The sequence below is a fragment of the Sus scrofa genome, chromosome 12 (assembly GCF_000003025.6).
Source record: "Sus scrofa isolate TJ Tabasco breed Duroc chromosome 12, Sscrofa11.1, whole genome shotgun sequence".
NCBI classification, from domain to species: Eukaryota; Metazoa; Chordata; class Mammalia; order Artiodactyla; family Suidae; genus Sus; species Sus scrofa.
The window spans coordinates 24,192,809-24,210,633 of record NC_010454.4 but is presented as its reverse complement, the minus strand read 5'-3'; the positions used below and the strand labels follow the sequence as shown (position 1 = coordinate 24,210,633).

Below are 17,825 nucleotides of genomic sequence, written 5' to 3'. Positions count from 1 at the left end.
CTAGGGAGATTTTCAAGAAGGCCCCTCAGATCAGGAGGGAAGCATAGCCCCCCACCCAACACCCGCCTGAAGCTTCAGAGTGGAGCGAACAGCCTGGGAACCGGTCTGCCAACCAGTTTAACCAGGGACTGGTTTCGACTCCGGAGTTCAAAGGAGCTGGGTGCACCCGGTCCCTCCCGGCCAACCAACGGAGCAGCAGCCCTTAACCCTTTCCCGATTGTGCCCGGGGCCACATCCAGGTGGCAGTCTGTGTTAGAGAGGGGTCTGGTCTCTTTGGGGCATGAAATGGGTGAGGAGTGACCTTGGCTATGGCCGGGGTGGCAGCCAGGCACCTGAGAGTGGGGAAACTGGAGCCTCTCTCCCGTGTTCCCCCCACCCCAGACCTCCCTCGGGATTTCCTCCTCCCGGCTAGGCGTTCCCTGGAGGACCCTGGCTTCTGGGTGGGTGCAGGGGCGCTGGGATTGGATTTCTGGGGTGATGAATATTCATCAGCTGAGCCAGCCTCTGCTTCTGTTTACTTAGCCGGGAGGGGCTGGGTTTCAGGTTCACCTTGACTCCTGGAGCCGCAGCGGGGCAGGTACCCGCTCCTGCACCTGTTTCTCTTGCACCTGCTGCACAGCTGCTCCTACCCAGCTCTCCCGGCCCGAGCCTTGCCTGGTGTGCGGGTGGCACCCCGGAGGCACCCCCACCTCCCGCCAGTCTCCCTGGGGGCAGCTCCTACACTCTGCTCCTTCTCTAGGGCATCTCTCGACTCCAGTCCGGAGCAGTCAGGATAACAGGTACAGGCAGAGGGTGGGTGGGTGGGGAAACCAAGGCACAGACCCCTGCCAGGGCACCCCGTTCTGCCTCCACAGCTGACAGGCCCAGCTGGGAGGGGGAGCAGGCGTCTCTCCTTAGGTGGGCAGGCGGAAAGCCACTCATCCCCCTGGCTTCTTGGCATCTGTCCAGGCCTCCCGCAGAGATCCTTCTGGGAAAGTTTCACTCCAGCGCAGTTTCTCTATTAACTCTTGCTGAACTGGAGCCTACCACCTCCTACCCCCCAGCCTGGAGGATGTTTTCAGCTGTCCGGTAGGAAGATCCTCTGTCCACCCACGGTGCCCATCTTAGGCAGAGTGGAGAAGTACCATAAGGGCATTGCAGAGAGATGGCCTGGTGTTGGTGGCAGGGGTTCTGGGTTTTGTCTTAGAAATAGAAGCCGACTTGCTCCCTCCACATCCGCTGCCCCTTCTAACCTTCCACCTCCACCCCTAGTCAATGGTTAGCTTGTCCCAGCTCAGAAGGGGCCCGACCCAGTCTGGGCAAGGCCCTCAGGACAGCTCACAGAATGCAGCTGGCATGGTGGGGGGCTGTCCTGGGGTGCCCAAGTACATGCCAGGGTGCAAGCTGTCCCAGAAGGCCCTGTGTGGGTTCCCAAGCTGTACACATAGTGGAGGTGGAGCTGGCATCCTCAGGGCTGATTTTGATCACCCCGTGGATTACAATGCTCTGGGGCAAGGGCCCAGCCCTCAGCGGGGCTTGCTCAGGGCCCTGACTAAACAGACATGTCTCCAAATGCTAAGTCTCTCCAAAATCCAAGGTACACCCCCGCCCCTCCACTCCCCACCCTCCTGTGATTAGGCACAGCCATGTGACTGCAGGCATCTGTCCCTTTGCAACTTTGGACACCTGGGATATTGTGTCACTTTTTTTTTTTACCCTAAAGCAAATCAGATTTTACACTCTCTTGGGATAGTTCACTCTTTTAAAGAATCTTACAACTGGGTTATTTTGTAAAACAAAGAATAATTTGAAATTCTCATTGTAGCACATCGGAAACGAATCCGTCTAGGAACCATGAGGTTGCGGGTTCGATCCCTGGCCTCGCTCAGTGGGTTAAGGATCTGGCGTTGCTGTGAGCTGTGGTGTAGGTCGCAGATGTGGCTCAGATCTGATGTTGCTATGGCTGTGGTGTAGGCTGGCAGCTGTAGCTCCACTTCGACCCCAGCCTCCATATGCCACGCGTGTGGCCTTAAAACAACAACAACAAAAAAACAAAGAATAATTTATCTGCTGTGCAAATTCAGATTTCCATAGGTCAGTTTTGCCTAAAGGGCCAAACACCTGCTTACTGGTGCTGGCGTGTCCTCCTGAACAGAAATGATAGCAAGGTCTGGCAGACAGCATCTTGGAGAGACCAGAGTTCAAGGCTGGGAGACAAGGGCACCGATGCCTTGGTGCCATGATGGAAGCTCCAGGGCAGGGTCCCAGGGCTATTCCAACCTCTCTCTGCGGTTTTTCTGACAACTTCCTTGTGATCTGTTCCTCCTTTTACTCCAAGGAGAGTTAAGCCCTGTGGATGCCAAGTTCAAATAGCTATAAAAGTGGGTACATTTTAACTGGCACAAGCAGAAGCCACTTCCTCTCATGGAGCTAGGCAGTTTGGTGGTTACTGCTGGTTTAGGAGCTGGATCCTCCACTCTCCAAGTTCCTTGGCAGCCCTGGATGAGCAGTGGTGGGGCTGTGGGCCTTGCCCCAGACTAGGTGGTTACTGGGGCACCCACAGGCCAAGCAGGAGCCCTGTTCCTCCTTCCCAGCTCTCCCCACCACTCCTTCCAGAAACCCATTCTGGAACACCAAGTTCTGTGCAAGGCTGTGCTAAGCCCAGGTGGGGCAGGCGGCCAAAGCAAAGCTCTCAGGCTGTCCCCTTGGTGCGCTCACCTCTCCAGGGTGCCCTGAAAGTATTTATCTGACCACACACCCCTCCTTCACTCCCCAAGTGGGAGCTGCACTAGATCTCACCGGGATTCTCTTGCTACTTGAGCTCAGCCCGAGGGACAGAGCTGGCACCGTGGGATCTGCTTCCTGGGCGAAGCAGTGGGAAGGAATTGATGGGGCATGTGCTCTGGGCAAGGGGACGGGGATATGGAGGGACAGGGGACCACAGCCACAAGGGAGCCACAGATGTAGGCGCACAGCTCGTTCCACGTCTAGGTGAGCACCCTGCTTTCATTTTTCCTGATTTTGATACTCTCCCCTCTTAAAAAAAAAAAAAAATCCGACTCATTATGGAAAATCTGGGAGTCAGAAAAGTAGAGGAGAAAACATCCCCTATTCCGTCTACATAAATAAAGCCAATATTAATTATTTGTCATCTTTCTTTCCTTCTTTCTTCCTTCCTTTCCTTCCTTCCTTCCTTCCTTCCTTCCCTCTCTCTCTCTCTCTTTAGGTCTGTACTCACGGCACATGGAAGTTCCCAGGCCAGGTGTCAAATCAGAGCTGCAGCTGCCGGCCTATGCCAGAGCTACAGCAATGCCAGATCCGAGCTGCATCTGTGACCTACACCACAACTCCCAGCAACCCCCAATCCTTAACCCACTGAGTGAGGCCAGGGATCGAACCCGCATCCTCATGGATACTAGTCGGATTCATTACTGCTGAGCCCTGATGGGAACTCCATTTGTCATACTTCTTTCTGGTATTTTTAGAGAATGTAGTTAAGACCATCAGTTTTGGAGTTCCCGCTGTGGCTCAGCAGGTTAAGAACCCCACCAGTATATGACCAGTATATGTGGGTTCGATCCCTGGCCCCACTCAGTGGATAAGGATCCAGTGTTGCCATGAGCTGTGGTTTAGGTCACAAACAAGGCTCGGATCTGGCATTGCAGTGGCTGGGGTGTAGGCTGGCAGCTGCAGCTCTGATTTGACCCCTCGCCTGGGAACTTCCATATGCCATGGGTGCGGCCCTAAAAAGAAAAAAAAATAAATTAGGTATTTCCAAGAAAAAAAGACCATCATTTTCATAAGGAGGTGATATGTTTGCCTGGGCGTGGGCCTGCTCCCTGTCTAGCTTTCTGGTCACCGCCACTGTATTGCACCTTCTTCCCCACGACCTTCACAGCCCCCACCATGGGGTCCTGAGAAGCAGACCACCAATCTCTCCAGGCCCCAGAGGCGTCTCCACTTCTCATCTCTCTGCCTGTTCTTTTGTCGATCTGAATTCCTCCAGCCTGTGCTCTCTTGCTCTTGGGATGTCCAGGCAGCTTCATCTGCCAGATCTTCCACCAGCTCAGACAGCAACTTGGGCCACCTCTGTGTCAGGACACATCACGGTGTCGGTGGAGAAGCCAGGACTTCAGCCCCCTTCCCCCACCCTTGCAGGATGTCTTTACGGAGGGTCCAGCCTGTGGGAACCATACCCCACACGGACCTCTTGGCCCCACCAAACCTTCCAAATGCTTGGGTCCCCTTCAAACCCCTGTCCTCGTGGAAGCTTATGGGGAGAGGTAACCATCTCTTAATAATGATTACATTAGCATAAGTTTTCCTTTGCAAAGCATGTCTACAGGGCAGGGATTAATCTTAGAGACAAATGTTAGGGCTGGAAGGGATGGGTGATGCAATCCTTTGGGGGAACATGAGCAGAGGAGGGTCTGGGGAAGGGGTGGCCAAGGACACATCCCCGGAAACCATTTGAGCCAGGCAGCAGGGACAATGGGACAGCCACACCCCGCTGCCATGCAGCTTTGAGCCTCCAGGCCCCTTGGGTCTGTGGGGTATGGTGATCACAGGCTGGAACCTCCCACTCCCAGCCGATGTTCCTCCCCCTTAGAAAAACCCCAGCTGACCCACCACTGGGGAGTCCGAATTACTCTAAACATCACGAATCCTATTTAGGGAGTTCCCGTTGTGGCTCAGTGTTTAACAAACCTGACTAGGATCCATGAGGACTCCGTTTCTGTTCCTGGTCTTGTTCAGTGGGTTGAGGATCTGGCATTGCTGTGAGCTATAGTGTAGGTCACAGACACGGCTTGGATCCAGCATTGTTGTGGCTGTGGTATAGGCCGGCAGCTGTAGCTCTGATTAGACCCCTAGCCTGGGAACCTCCATATACCGAGGGTGCGGTCCTAAAAAGCAAAAAAAAAAAAAAAAAAAGACAAAAGACAAAAAAAAAAAAAAATCCTATTTAATTTTATAATGGATTCCAAGCAAAATGCACAGGTTGTTTCTGTCTGTCTGACACCAGCTAACCATCTACCCACTCCTGGCAGCAGGGCCTGGAGGTGTAGCAGGAGGAGCTTGAGAAGGTGGCAAAGGCGGGGTTGCTTTGTGACCTGGGTGAGCTGTTCACTGTCCTGCAGCTCCAAGGAGCTTGAAGTCTCAGAGCTGCGTGGCAGTGGGGTGTGGCTGTCCCATTGTCCCCACTGCCTGGCCCAAATGGCTTCCCCATGGATGTTTTCTTGGCCGTCCCCTCCCCAGACCCCTCTCTGCTCATATTCTCCCAAAGGACTGCGTCACTTACTTGAATGCTGGGTTCATTTGGCCCCTTCAGTTCTTTCACGTCCAGGCTATTTTTCTTTCTTCTTCTTTATACAGCCACTCCTGTGGCGTATTTAAGTTCCGGGCTAGGGGTCGAATTGGAGCCACAGTGGCCAGCCTACACCACGACCACAGCACCGTGGGATCCAAGCCACATCCCCAACCTATGCTGTGGCAATGCCAGATCCTTAACCCACCGAACAAGGCCAGGAATTGAATCTGCATCCTCCTGGATATTAGTTGGGCTCTTAACCTGCTGGGCCACAATGGGAACTCCAAGCCCAGGCTGTTAAAATAGCCCACGGTTCAGAGACTAGAAAGGACTGCTCCAAGGCCCCTTCTCTCTTCTGATCCCTTTCTCTCTGCACTCCTGCACCTGCAGAAAGCCCCACAGCGCCATGACCGAAGTTGGTTGGTGGAAGCTGACCTTCCTCCGGAAAAAGAAATCCACCCCCAAGGTGTTGTATGAGATCCCTGACACCTACGCCCAGAGCGAGGGCGGTGCGGAGCCCCCGAGGCCGGACAGCGGGAGCCCAGACAGCGAGTTTAACACCCGCCTGGAGAAGATTGTGGACAAGAACACGAAGGGCAAGCACGTCAAAGTCTCCAATTCGGGCCGCTTCAAAGAGAAGAAAAAAATCCGGGCCACGCTGGCGGAGAACCCCAGCCTCTTTGATGACAGGGAGGGCAAAGGACAGTGAAGGGGACCAAGGAGGATGCTAGGCACCTCCTGGCTCGCTGCCGTCAGCTGGCTCTGAGACGGGAGCTTGCCACGCTGGCCTCTTTGGCCACAGCTGAAGCCGTGGGGGTAGGTGATGCCTGCTGGCAGGAAAGGTCTGGTTTTAGGTTGGTATTTATGTGCTCCTGTGTTCTGGAAGGCCTGAGAGATCCCAGGCCTTCCCACCCTCCCCCGCCACACACAAAGGCCCTCCAGCTCAAGGATGGAAAGTCCTGGAAGCAGGGGCAGTGCCGGCAGGGTGGTGGGTATGACAAGGAATGGAGAGAGGGAGCCGGATCGATCTCACCTCCTCCTGGGTATGGGGTCAAGGGTGAGTGTGAACTGCTGCTCCCTCTACTTTCTCTACCTGTGATTGTTCCCCGGACCAGTTCTGAGAGTGTAGTTTCCAGAAGTCACGTGACGGTGGGTGGTTTCCGGGAGTTGAGCCCAGAGATGCTGAACTCGAGCTCACCTCCTAAGGCGAGTGGGACACTTCCTGGAACTTTGCCCCCAAGGTGTGCAGGAGGAGGGGGACCCTGGTACTCCAAGGGGGTGCTGCCAAAGGCCAGATTAGGGACCCCACAGGTTCCTGCACACCTTCAAAGGGAAGCTACATTTCCCCCACCGGCCCAAACTCGAAAAGAGGGTGGAGAAGCTTTAAAAGCAACCAGTTCTGTGTCCTCCTCTCCCTGCTAATATTTAAGAATGGATCAGCCCCAGAGATAAGTCCTGGAGCCTTGAATTTTGCTTAAAAAAAAATGATAGGTTTCTCTTTTTGTAATAAACAATGCTGCAAAAGCAGAGAACCTATTTATGCTCTTGTCTTGAATTTAGTAAGATGCTGTTTTTCATGCCTTTGCTCCTTTCATGTGAGTAAAATGGAATTTTGTGCTCAAACTGTTCCTTTTAAGCATCAGGAAGGGTCTTGTGTGTAAAAATGTCTTCCCTGGATCACTAACTTCACCACCAAGCCATCTTTAGCATCTAGGGATGGAGAGAGCAAAGGAGGGAGCTAGTTACCCCTCAGCGGTTAGTTTTTTTCTGGATCTGTTGTCAGGGACTCCAAGAGAATGGAGCAGACCTCTGGTGATTAACCCCAAAGTCTCAGTGGTTTGGTTTGGGATCAAGATTCGAATTCTGATTCTACTGTTTAGTAGCTGGGTGATTTTGAAAACGTTAAAAACAAACAAAAACAGGAGTTCCCATTGTGGTGTAGCGGAAATGAATCCCCTAGAAACCATGAGGACTCAGGTTTGATCCCTGGCCTCGCTCAATGGGTTAAGGATCTGGCGTTGCTGTGAGCTGTGGTGTAGGTCGAAGACGCAGCTCGGATCCTGTGTTGCTGTGGCTGTGGTATAAGCCCATAGCTGCAGCTCCAACATGACCCCTACCCTGGGAACTTCCATATGCCGCAGGTGTGGCCCTAAAAAACAGAATATTAATAATAATAATAAATAAATAAAAATAAAAACGAACAAACAACAATAAAAACCCCACCTCATCTGAGCCTCAGTTTGCTCTCTGTCAAATGGGCTCACAGGGAGTTGTCAATATCAAGTGACCCATAAGTAGTCCTGTAGGTGCTCAGTGAATATGGGTTTCCTTCCCTTTCTTTTATAAAGGAAGCCCACCCTAGCCCACAGCTTCCACTTAAGGACCAGGAGAAAGCTTACTCCCTATGCTGTTAGGTCCAAACCCTCCTCAAGCCCAGGAGCTGGAAACTGAGGGAAAAAAAAAAAAAATTGGCCAGATTTCTGGAGCTCACAGTGGGAACAGAGAGAGACCAAGGTGACAACTAAACAAAGTGATTCTGTGGCTTCCAGCTCAACTCCTCATAGGCTCCTGGGCCACCCACCACAGGGAGCTTAACCCAGGAAATTTATTACCAAAACAAACAGATCTGTACAAGGGGGCCTTTGTTTGGTGGCCTGGCTCAGGCCAGAGGGAACTCAGGATGAGTGAGAGACCAGGGGCTGGAGGGAGGGAAGGCAGGCTCCGGTGTGCTCTCTTCCCCAAAGCCTCTTCTATCCCCTCCCCACTACATGGAACTTTCTAGTGTCCCACCAATGACTCAATCCATAAAACCTCTCACGAAGGAGCTGACTTTCCCTGGACTGCAGCCCTTTCCAGGGTTAGCAGCTGACGCTCACAGAGGGCTTACAAGGGGCCAGGCCCTGTGGCGAGTACTCATTTAATCCTCTCATCACCAGTTTTTCAGGTGCCTTAGCCAAGGCTTAGAGAGGGTAAGTCACTTGCCCTCAGTCAGGGCTCACAGTGGGGCTGGTGCTGACCGCGGCACCACAAGACCCCTGCCAGGCTGGATTTTTATCTGCTCAGGGAGGGGAACCTGAGGCTTAGAACAAAGAAAGGAGCAAAAATCACCTTCTTCCGAAGGGGAGGTGCCTTAAGAGAGGGCCATGCCTGGGCCTTGGGATCCAGGGAGGTAAGCGCCCAACGAGAGGGCTGCCCAGACTCGAACCAGTCTGGGGAAGCCGACTAGCTTCAAGGCTGAGTGTCCTCTGAGATCTCAGCCTATAAGAACCTGCCCTTCAGCCATCCTGCAGCTCCCAGAGGCAAGGGGTGGGGGATGAGGCTGGGCCTGGGCTGACTCCTGTGTCTACCTCATAACGGTGCCCAGACTCGGCTGCTATTGCCCCTCTTAGGTGAGAGAGTCTGCGGGGCCCCTCTGCCCTGTGCCTGCGACCCCGCTCCACAGCCCCAAAGTGATGTCCGCGCGACTCTTCCAGGAAAACTCCACATATATCCCGAAGCTGGGGGACGGATGGGTGGCCATGGGGGCGGGAACTAAAAGCCAAAGGGAGATCTGGCTGCCCAGGGAGCTGCCCCTGCAGAGCCAAGGCAGCTCCAAGTTTTCATGAGGCTGGAGGAGGAAGCGAGAGTGCAAATATGTGCAGGAGCTGGGAGAGGCTACAGGTTATCGAGCAAAGTTTCACTGGGACTAGAACCAAGGCGGGGAGGGGAGGGGAGGGTTGGGGGCGGCAAGAACTGGCCTGCGCGCAGTCCACAAGGGGCCAACCTTGGGCATCGGGCTCCCCCTGCTGGACGTCCAACTCCCCTCCCCCCCACCGCCCCCGCCCATGTTCAGGGAGGAAAAGCCAGAGGGGGGTGGTTGCTTAAATTCTCAACTCCCTCCTTCCTGGGGGCTGGCGGGGCGAGACCAGGCTAAATGGAACATTAAAATTATGCACAGCTGACCAGCTTTTATTATAGATTTAGCACAGGGACTGTCAGAGGAAAGCAAAGAACAGCTGAGACCGGGCTTAAAGCAGAGGGGAGACACAGCCGCCAATAACACAAACAGGTCAAGGTAGGGAAGGGCACCCCAGCACCCTCCCCTGCACTGGGCCTTCCTGATCCCCCCGCAGGGGTTGGGGGGATGAACACCCTGAGGCCACCCTTGGAGGAAGTGGGTCTGTAACAGAGGCGGAAGCACACACCCATACAGTGGAATGGAACACAGTTTGCTGAGGAGCAAGTTCAATGCCAACGTGTGCAAATAGCCAGTTCTCTGATCCTGGATTAGTCACAGCAAACATTTGCCCAGCCTGGCTCCTCTCCACAGCCTATAGGCCACTCATGCAGGCTGTCCCTGGTCACCAGACTTGTGCTCAGAAAAACAAATACTACAGTTGGGCACAGGCCTCAGCTGAGGGTTACTGAAGAATCCAATCGTGAGGGTGGAAGGTGGCTGGTTTAGAGGTTGAAGTTCATGTATCTGATCACTGGGGGCAAGAGTGGTCTTTTTTTTTTGGCCTTGCCCACAGCATGTGGAAGTTCCTGGGCCAGGGACAGACAGACCTAAGCCATAGCAGTGATGCCAGGTCCTTAACCCACGAGCTCACCAGGGAACTCCTGGGGGTTGCCTTGTTAAAAGGAGAGCAGAATTCAATGGCTCTGGGGTGGGCTCCCAAGTGATGCTGGTGCTGCTGGCCTGCGAGTAGCCAGAATCTACTATCAGGGGGCTCGCAACCTTAGAGCCTAGGCATCAAGGTTTTAAAGCTTCTCAGGTAATTCCAGTGAGGATGAAAACCAGCGAATGAGGAGTCATCATCGCTAGAGGTGGATGGGGGGTAAAGGGATGTGTGAGTGTCAGAAAGGCATAGTCTTGGAGTTCCTGTCATGGCTCAGTGGTTAACACACCTGACTAGTATCCATGAGGACGCAGGTTCGAGCCCTGGCCTTGCTCAGTGAGTTAAGGATCTGGCATTGCCGTGAGCTGTGGCGTAGGTCCCAGACACGGCTTGGATCCTGTGTTGCTGTGGCCGTGGTGTAGGCCGGCAGCTGTAGCTCCGATTTGACCCCTAGCCTGGGAACCTCCATATGCTGCAGGTGTGGCCCTAAAAAGAAAAAAAAAAAAAAGGCATATTTAACTTCATATCTGGAAAGTGAAATGTATATGTATGCATGCATACACACACACAGTTTTAACAAATATAGAAAGTAAAGCTTGATGAAAATCTTTCCGGCCCACAGGTACCAGTGTAAGTCCCTTCTACAAAACTCCTGACAGAACACTCCCTCCCTCCCTAAGCTACTCCCTCCTAGGCAGCCCATATTCTTTGAAATCTCTGCCCATATTGAGATGAAAGGTACTTCTGTGCAACTTCCACTCATGGGTCCCTTGGAGCTAGAGAATAAGCGCCTCTTTTCCACATTGCTCCCCCCAGCTTTTTAGGGCTGCACCCATGACATATGGAAGTTTCCAGACCAGGGGTCGAATTGGAGCTTCAGCTGCCGGCCTACATCACAGCCACAACAAGGCCAGATCCGAGCCGAGTCTGAGACCTACGCTGCAGCTCACAGCAATGCTGGATCCTGAGCAAGGCCATGGATTGATCCTGTGTTCTCATGGATCTGAGTCAGGTTTGTTACTGCTGAGCCACAAACAGCTGTGCTTCAGATATTGGAAAGCAGGTATCTGCTGGGTAAGTGGTATAAAAATATCCTATGACGAAATGGGTTAGTTGCAAGCAACACAAACCGATTCTAGCTTGATTGAGCCAAAAAAAAATTTTTTTTTTTTTTTTTTAGAGATAATAGGTGTTTTGAGGTAGGAAGAGGAATTGCACAGCCCGGACATAAAAGGAGGGATCCAGGGGACAACGCAGTGAATTGTAAGGGCAGCAGCCTCAGGTGCTTCAGGCTGCCATTATTGACTTCGCTACAATGACTCCCAAGCTCTGGTCTCTCCATTTCACATTTCAAATGGGAGACAAGAAAAATTGATTGGCTATACCAGCTCAGGTGATTCTGCTGGGACCAATCAGCTTTGGCCAGCATGACTATCACATGAGAGTCACAAGATCACAAGGTTGCTGGGTGCCCACCCCCTGTCATCAGAAAAGGGAATCACACCCGATGCTACCCCTAGAGGGAGCTATTCTAGTAAATCATAGCCAAGGTAAGAAAATAATTAAGGGATTATTTTCCATTTGTGATCATCTATGCCACTGTTCTACTGCACTAGACCAGCTGACTACAGAGAACTCGGAGGATGAATTCTGAAGAGCTCCGAAGGTAAGAGGTGGGAGAGGAAAGAGGTTGAGTTTAGAGGGGCCTGGCTCCGGATCCCGCACCCTCTCTTAGCACAGGCCCCAGCTCCAGTCAGCACCCGCAGCCTGGGAGTCAGGGGGCAAGTCTCTCATAGAGCCAGTCTTCCTCCCCTCGGTGGGTCATGGGCCCCAAAGGGGAGTCTCCTGTCGGTGGGCCCCGTCGAAAGATGATCCGGTCGTGCAGGCGGTTGGTCTGGCCTTGCCAGAACTCTATCACCTGTGGGTACAGGATGTAGCCACCCCTACAAGGAGAAGCAGAGGGCTGAGTGCTCAGGTCAACCCCCACCTCCCTCCGAACCATCCCAGGGCCCCCTCGAAGGCAGCTGCTGGCAGGCATCTGACCAGGGTTGCCAGGGAGGAGCAGAGCTGGAATGTCACAGACGGGGGTGCTTCACGTAAAGCGTCAGAGTCCCAGTGTCCCTTGCTAGAGGACCGCTGGGTATCACTCACCAGTATTTTGGCCTCGGCACCTCTTGCTCCTGGTAGAGCTGCTCCAGTTCTTCATTTTTCTTTCTCAGATACTGCCCAGGGGAAGGAATGCAGGGAGAGCCAGACCCAGTCAACGATTCATTTAATGACCACTTACTGAGCATGTGCTCTGGGCTAAGTGCTGGGGACACAGGTGAGCAAAGCTGCCTGGCCTCTGTCCTCCGGGGCCACTGGGATGTTTCGGGTCAGACAACACAGGAGGCCTGTTCCCTGCTCTCCCCATATCCACGTCCCCCCAGGAGACCATTCATCTCACTCTGCTGGGGAGATAAGGCCCTGGACCCCCTGGGGACAGACTCTAGGGCTGAGCCAAGGCCTTCCCCACCCAGAGGACTAAGGAGGAGCCCCACTCACCTCCCGATCAGGGATCACAGAACTCTGGTGACTGACCACAGCCCCAATCTGGCTGCTCCTGGGGCGGGAGTGGAAATAGCTCTCAGCCTCCTCCTCTGGCAGCTTCTTCACAGGGCCCTCCAAACGCACCTGCTCGGGGATGGCCCCGGTTCAACCGTGTTCAAGGCCGCCTGCCCTCTCTCCCCAGCACAGGCCCTGGCCCTCTCTGTTCTCCATATCTCTATCCCACTACACCTGACTCTAGCAAGCCCTGCTATGTGAGAGCTAGCTGAAAGGCAGGATGTTTGCCCAGCCTGGGGACCTTCACCAGGCTTGTCCCTAAACTCAGGCCCCTCCTGCCCCCAGCTGTGCCGCAAATACTCACTCACCTGACGGTTGAGGGGCTCCCAGTAGAAGACAAGGGAGGCGAAGGGATTAGAGTCCTGGAAATCAAAGAGAATCCAGAGAGCCATCAGGATAGGAGAGAGGATGGCTCCAGCATACAGGGAGAAGGCAGGGCGTCTGCAGATGCAGTCGCTGTAGCATCTCATTTAAATCCTCAAAGGTAGGCCTACCTTTCTAGGTGTGTAGACAGGCTCAGAGAAGTTAAGCCATGTGCCCAAGTTCACACAGCAGAGGGTAAAGCTGCATCGAAAACCTAAGCCAGGGAGTTCCCGATCTGGCTCAGCGGAAATGAATCTGACTAGCATCCATGAGGATACAGGTTTGATCCCTGGCCTTGCTCAGTGGGTTAAGGATCTGGTGTTGCCGTCAACTGTGGTGTAGGTCGCAGACACAGCTGGATCCAACATTGCTGTGGCTGGGGTGTAGGCTGGTGGCTACAGTTCCGATTCCAGCCTTAGCCCAGGAACCTCCATATACTGTAGATGCAGCCTTTAAAAAAAAGAAAAAGGAAACCTAAGCCAGATGGACTCCAAAATGAGGCTTGCCATTTCTCTTACTCAGATTTGCAAGTCCTCGGAAATGCATGTCTGGCTGCACTGGACTCATTTTGGATTCATTAACCTGAATGTTTACAAAGGGCCAACTCTGGGAGTTCCTGTTAAGAACCTGACTACTATCCACGAGCATGTGTGTTCGATCCCTGGCCTCCTCACTGGGTTAAGGATCCAGCATTCTCCAGCTTGTTGCAAGCTGCTGTATGGATCTAGCATTGCCATGGCTGTGGCAAGGCCGAAGGCTACGGCCCTGATTTGACCCCTAGCCCGGGAACTACCATGTGCCGCAGGTGTGGCCCTAAAAAAGAAAAATAAATAAATAAAAAATAAAGCACCTACTCTGTGTTCAACACCAGGAGAGGTGCTGGGGGTCCAAGTGAGACACCACAGATGCAGCCTCTGGCCCCAAAGAGCTTACTGTTTAGCAAAGGACGCAAAGAGGACACAAAGTTAATCACATAATCCCATAAATACATGCACAGTTAGAAACTTAAAAAGAGGAGTTCCCATCATGGCTCAGTGGTTAGCGAACCCGATTAGCATCCATGAGGATGCGGGTTCAATCACTGGCCTTGCTCAGTGGGTTGAGGATCTGGTGTTGCTGTGAGCTGTGGTGTAGGTTACAGATGCAGCTCAGATCCTGCGTTGCTGTGACTGTAGTGTAGATCGGTGGCTGCAGCTCCAATTGGACCCCTAGCCTAGGAACCTCCGTAATGCCGCAGGTTCGGCCCTAAAAAGACAAAAAGACCAAAAAAAAAAAAAAAAAAAAAGAAACTAAAAAAAATAGCAGAAAGGAAAGTTGTAGGTTATAATGACAGCAAACAGCACAAGGGGCTGACTTGGCCTGGGAGTCCTGGAGGCTTTCGTGGGGTGGTAAATGGGGGCTGCGACCCGGAGGAATAGGGGCTACTGATGTTACTGGATGGCAGAGGTGGGGTGGTTAGAGAGCACCCAGCCACGGCAGAGACAATGGCAAGTGCAGAGGCCCGCAGGCAGGTCAGTGCCTGAGCACAGCCGGCTAGGGGGTGGGGTTGGGGGAGGTGGCGTGAGAAGGCGACCAACGAAGCCAGGGCTGGACCCTGCAGGCCCAGGAAGGATTTACCATGAACCCTCACCAGCTCTTTTCCCTTTCGACTCTGGAAGTTAGTGAAGAAGCGGAAGCCATCCTTGCCGAAGCCCTTCAGCAGCACCATGCGGGCGGACGGCCTCCCATCTCTGGGCAAAGAGCAGAGCGCCACGGTCAGAACCCTTGTCAATGGCCTTGCTACCGCCCCTCCCCACAGGCTGTCTACACCTGTGCCCTTATTCTGCACTGTCTGGGCACTCAGGTTACCCATTCCCACTTGCCCCTGGGGATTTGTCCTGGAGGTGCAAGTATGACACCACTGCTCGGCACCCTGTTATGGACTGAACTGAGTTCCCCTAAAATTCAATTTTGAGGAGCTCCTGTCATGGCTCAGCGGAAATGAATCCAATGGAACTGGTGCCCCCCCCCCCTTTTTCTTTTCAGGGCTGCACCTGCAGCATATGGAAATTCCCAGGCTAGGGGTCGAATTGGAGCTGCACTTGCAGGCCTACACCACAGCCACAACATTGCTGGATCCAAGCCACATCTATGAACCATGCCTCAGCTTGCAGCAATGCTGGATCCCTAACCCACTGAGCAAGGCCAGAGATCGAACCTGCATCCTCACGGACACTAGGTAGGGTTCTTAACCCGATGAGCCACAATGGGAACTCCCTGATGTCTTTATATGAAGAGGAAGAGACACACAAAGGGAAGGCCTTTGAGGACACAGCAAATAGGTGGCCATCTGTAAGCCAGGAAGAAAGGCCTTACTAGAAACTGACTCAGACCGCACCTCGGTCTTGGTCTACCTCCAGAACCAGGAGAAAATACATTTCTGTTGTTTAAGCCACCCAGTCTGTGGTATTCCGTTATGGTAGCCTGAGCAAACTAACAAGGCTCAAAGGACAATGACCAACAATAATGCAATCAGCCAATGCTCAGGGATCACAGGAAGTGCAGTTATATCAGAACCTCTGCCCAGAGCTCTGGGGGATATCCAAAGGCAAAGTATAAGGCCTGATGCTGTAGTGAGTTGGGGACAAGAGGAGCCAAGTAAGAGACTAATACAAGAGATGTCTCAGAGTTCCCATCATGGCTCAGTGGTTAACGAATCTGACTAGCATCCATGAGGACACAGGTTGGATCCCTGGCCTCAGTGGGTTAAGGATCCATTGTTGCTGTGAGCTGTGGTGTAGGCCACAGACATGGCTCGGATCTGGCGTTGTGGTTGTGGCGTAGGCAGGCAGCTGTAGCTCTGATAGACCCCTCGCTTGGAAACCTCCATATGCTGTGAGTGCAGTCCTAAAAAGCAAAAAAAAAAAAAAAAAGAAAAAATTAAAAAAAAAGAGATGTCTCAAGGGGTTTATGATTGATTGTCATTTGAATGATACAAGCAACACTGTGCTAGATTTCAAGAGGCCTAGAGCTTAATGGAAAAGTTCCAGGAGATCTACCTCTTACAGAGTATATGGGAACTGGGGAGATGGGGAGATAGAGGAGAAAAGGGTGTGTGTATGGGGAGGGAGGTGCATCAAGGGCAGAGATGGATGAGGCCCTACATTTCATCACTGAAATGGAATTGAGTAAAGTCTAATCTTTGGTTTACAGGTAAGGACACTGAAGCCCAGAGGGGGGCAAGTAACTTGCCTGAGGCCACACAGCATGTTAATAACAGAACTAAAATCGTAGTTATCATCCATCAAACAGAGCTTCCTATGTTTCCTACTTCATCTACCCACCCCCAGAAGGGCCCCAGCTCTGCCCACCTGGTACAGGTAGCCAGACACATGGCATTGGCTTCCCCTATGGCAGGACACTGAACAGCTTCCTCAAACCAGGCAGCAAACTGCTTCACGGGGTCCAGGGATGTCAGCTGAGTCTCCTCAAATGCCTGGGAAAGGAGAGTTTTATTTCATTTAATTACATATAATGCTTACAGGATACACAGCACAGATCAAATGTTAACTCATTTAGTCTTCATAAGAATGATCTCATAACAAAAAACAGAACCTAGGAAGTAGGCTCTGTTAGCCTCATCTTATAGGTGAGGAAACAGACATAAAAAAGGGTCGCACAGCTAGTGATGGACAAGTCAGGGTTTCATGTTATGAGTGTCAAACCACTCACCCCTGGGAAGGCTAAAAAGAAAAAGACAGATTCCTGGGCTCCACCCTGCAAACTCTCATTCAGTAGATCTGAGGTTTAATGAAAAGCTGCCTGGTTTGGTTTTTTGTTTGTTTTGTTTTTGCTTTTGTCTTTTTGCCTTTTCCAGGGCAGCTCCCGCAGCACATGGAGGTTCCCAGGCTAGGAGTCCAATCGGAGCTGCAGCCACCGGCCTATACCAGAGCCACAGCAACGCAGGATTTGAGCCGCATCTGCGACTTACACCACAGATCAAGGCCAGGGATCGAACCCGCAACCTCATGGTTCCTAGTCGGATTCGTTAAGCACTGAGCCACGATGGGAACTCCGAAAAGCTGCCTGTTTAACAAGCATTTCTGGAAATGCTCACATGCAACCAGATCTGGTAACCGGGCTCTGGGCCCCAATTCCAAAATAGTTCTCTTGGTTTCTCTCCTAAGGAAGGAAACAGGCAATAAGAGCCAGGAGCTTTCTCTCCACCCACTAAGTTAGTCCTCCTCCCTCCATGTTACTTATTTATCAAACATTATAAGCCGATGATCATTGCTCTAGGCACTTTATAAATATCAAAGTCCATAACATCCCCATGAGGTCGATACCATGACTTCTCAGGTGAGGAAACTGAGGCCAGAAAGGTGAGTAAATCGCCCAAGGAGTGCGCCAGGCGACCGGCAGGATTCCACCCAAGTGGGCCTCAGAGGGAGAGCCTTGACCCCCTAAGACAAGCCGCCTCTGGAGTCCATCTTGATCTTCCTTTCCCCAGAACCCCTCCCCTGCCGGTTGTCTTTCAACTCCCCTTCTCCCACGGTGACGACTCCGAGCCCCATGGGGTGGACCAGAAACCCCGAAGGGTTCCTCCCATTCCCCTCCCCTCCGGAGATGACTCCGGTTCCCTGTGCTCCCGACCCTGCCGAGGCCCAGCCCCGCGGTGGCACCTCTCGCTCCCCGCAGTAACTCTTGCGCATCGGCCCCAAGTCCATGACTGCACCGCGACTGCACAGGTGGCGGGCGTAGCGGGGCCACTGGGCAGGTCGACCGAACGTCACGATGACGCCCCGAAGTCCACAAGTCATGGGGGTGCCGGCCACGTGACCCGGCGTCGCTCCGCGCTGTGTTCCTTTGGATTCGGAACCAGTTTCTTAGCCCGGGAATCTACCCCAGCAAGGAAGAACTTGCCCTTAGCCCTAAGTCCTCGGAGCCAATGGGAACCCAGGGTCGGTGGAGGGAGCCAGGCGCGGAGAGGCCAT

The 17,825-nt window shown here is 52.9% G+C and overlaps 2 protein-coding genes across 5 annotated transcripts; one reads left to right on the top strand and one right to left on the bottom strand.

The window, feature by feature from the left end:
- Window positions 529-6,823, top strand: PRR15L (proline rich 15 like). Of its 2 annotated transcripts, none has more exons than XM_021067089.1 (2): window positions 529-779; window positions 5,678-6,823. In XM_021067089.1, the coding sequence occupies exon 2, from the start codon at window positions 5,694-5,696 to the stop codon at window positions 5,994-5,996; it is 303 nt and encodes a 100-aa protein (XP_020922748.1). In that variant the 5' UTR covers window positions 529-779; window positions 5,678-5,693; the 3' UTR covers window positions 5,997-6,823. The 2 variants fall into 2 exon arrangements, with proteins under 2 accessions (XP_020922748.1, XP_020922749.1); XM_021067090.1 differs by lacking the exon at window positions 529-779 and adding an exon at window positions 1,902-2,970.
- On the bottom strand, window positions 9,215-17,786 carry PNPO (pyridoxamine 5'-phosphate oxidase). 3 transcript variants are annotated; one of them, XM_021067085.1, is made up of 7 exons: window positions 17,514-17,783; window positions 16,203-16,327; window positions 14,483-14,582; window positions 12,798-12,851; window positions 12,430-12,558; window positions 12,037-12,107; window positions 9,215-11,828 (listed from the first exon to the last, which is right to left on the bottom strand). In XM_021067085.1, the coding sequence occupies exons 1-7, from the start codon at window positions 17,649-17,651 to the stop codon at window positions 11,660-11,662; spliced, it is 786 nt and encodes a 261-aa protein (XP_020922744.1). In that variant the 5' UTR covers window positions 17,652-17,783; the 3' UTR covers window positions 9,215-11,659. The 3 variants fall into 3 exon arrangements, with proteins under 3 accessions (XP_020922744.1, XP_020922746.1, XP_020922745.1); XM_021067087.1 differs by lacking the exon at window positions 17,514-17,783 and adding an exon at window positions 17,178-17,396; XM_021067086.1 differs by lacking the exon at window positions 12,430-12,558 and having other exon boundaries at window positions 17,514-17,786.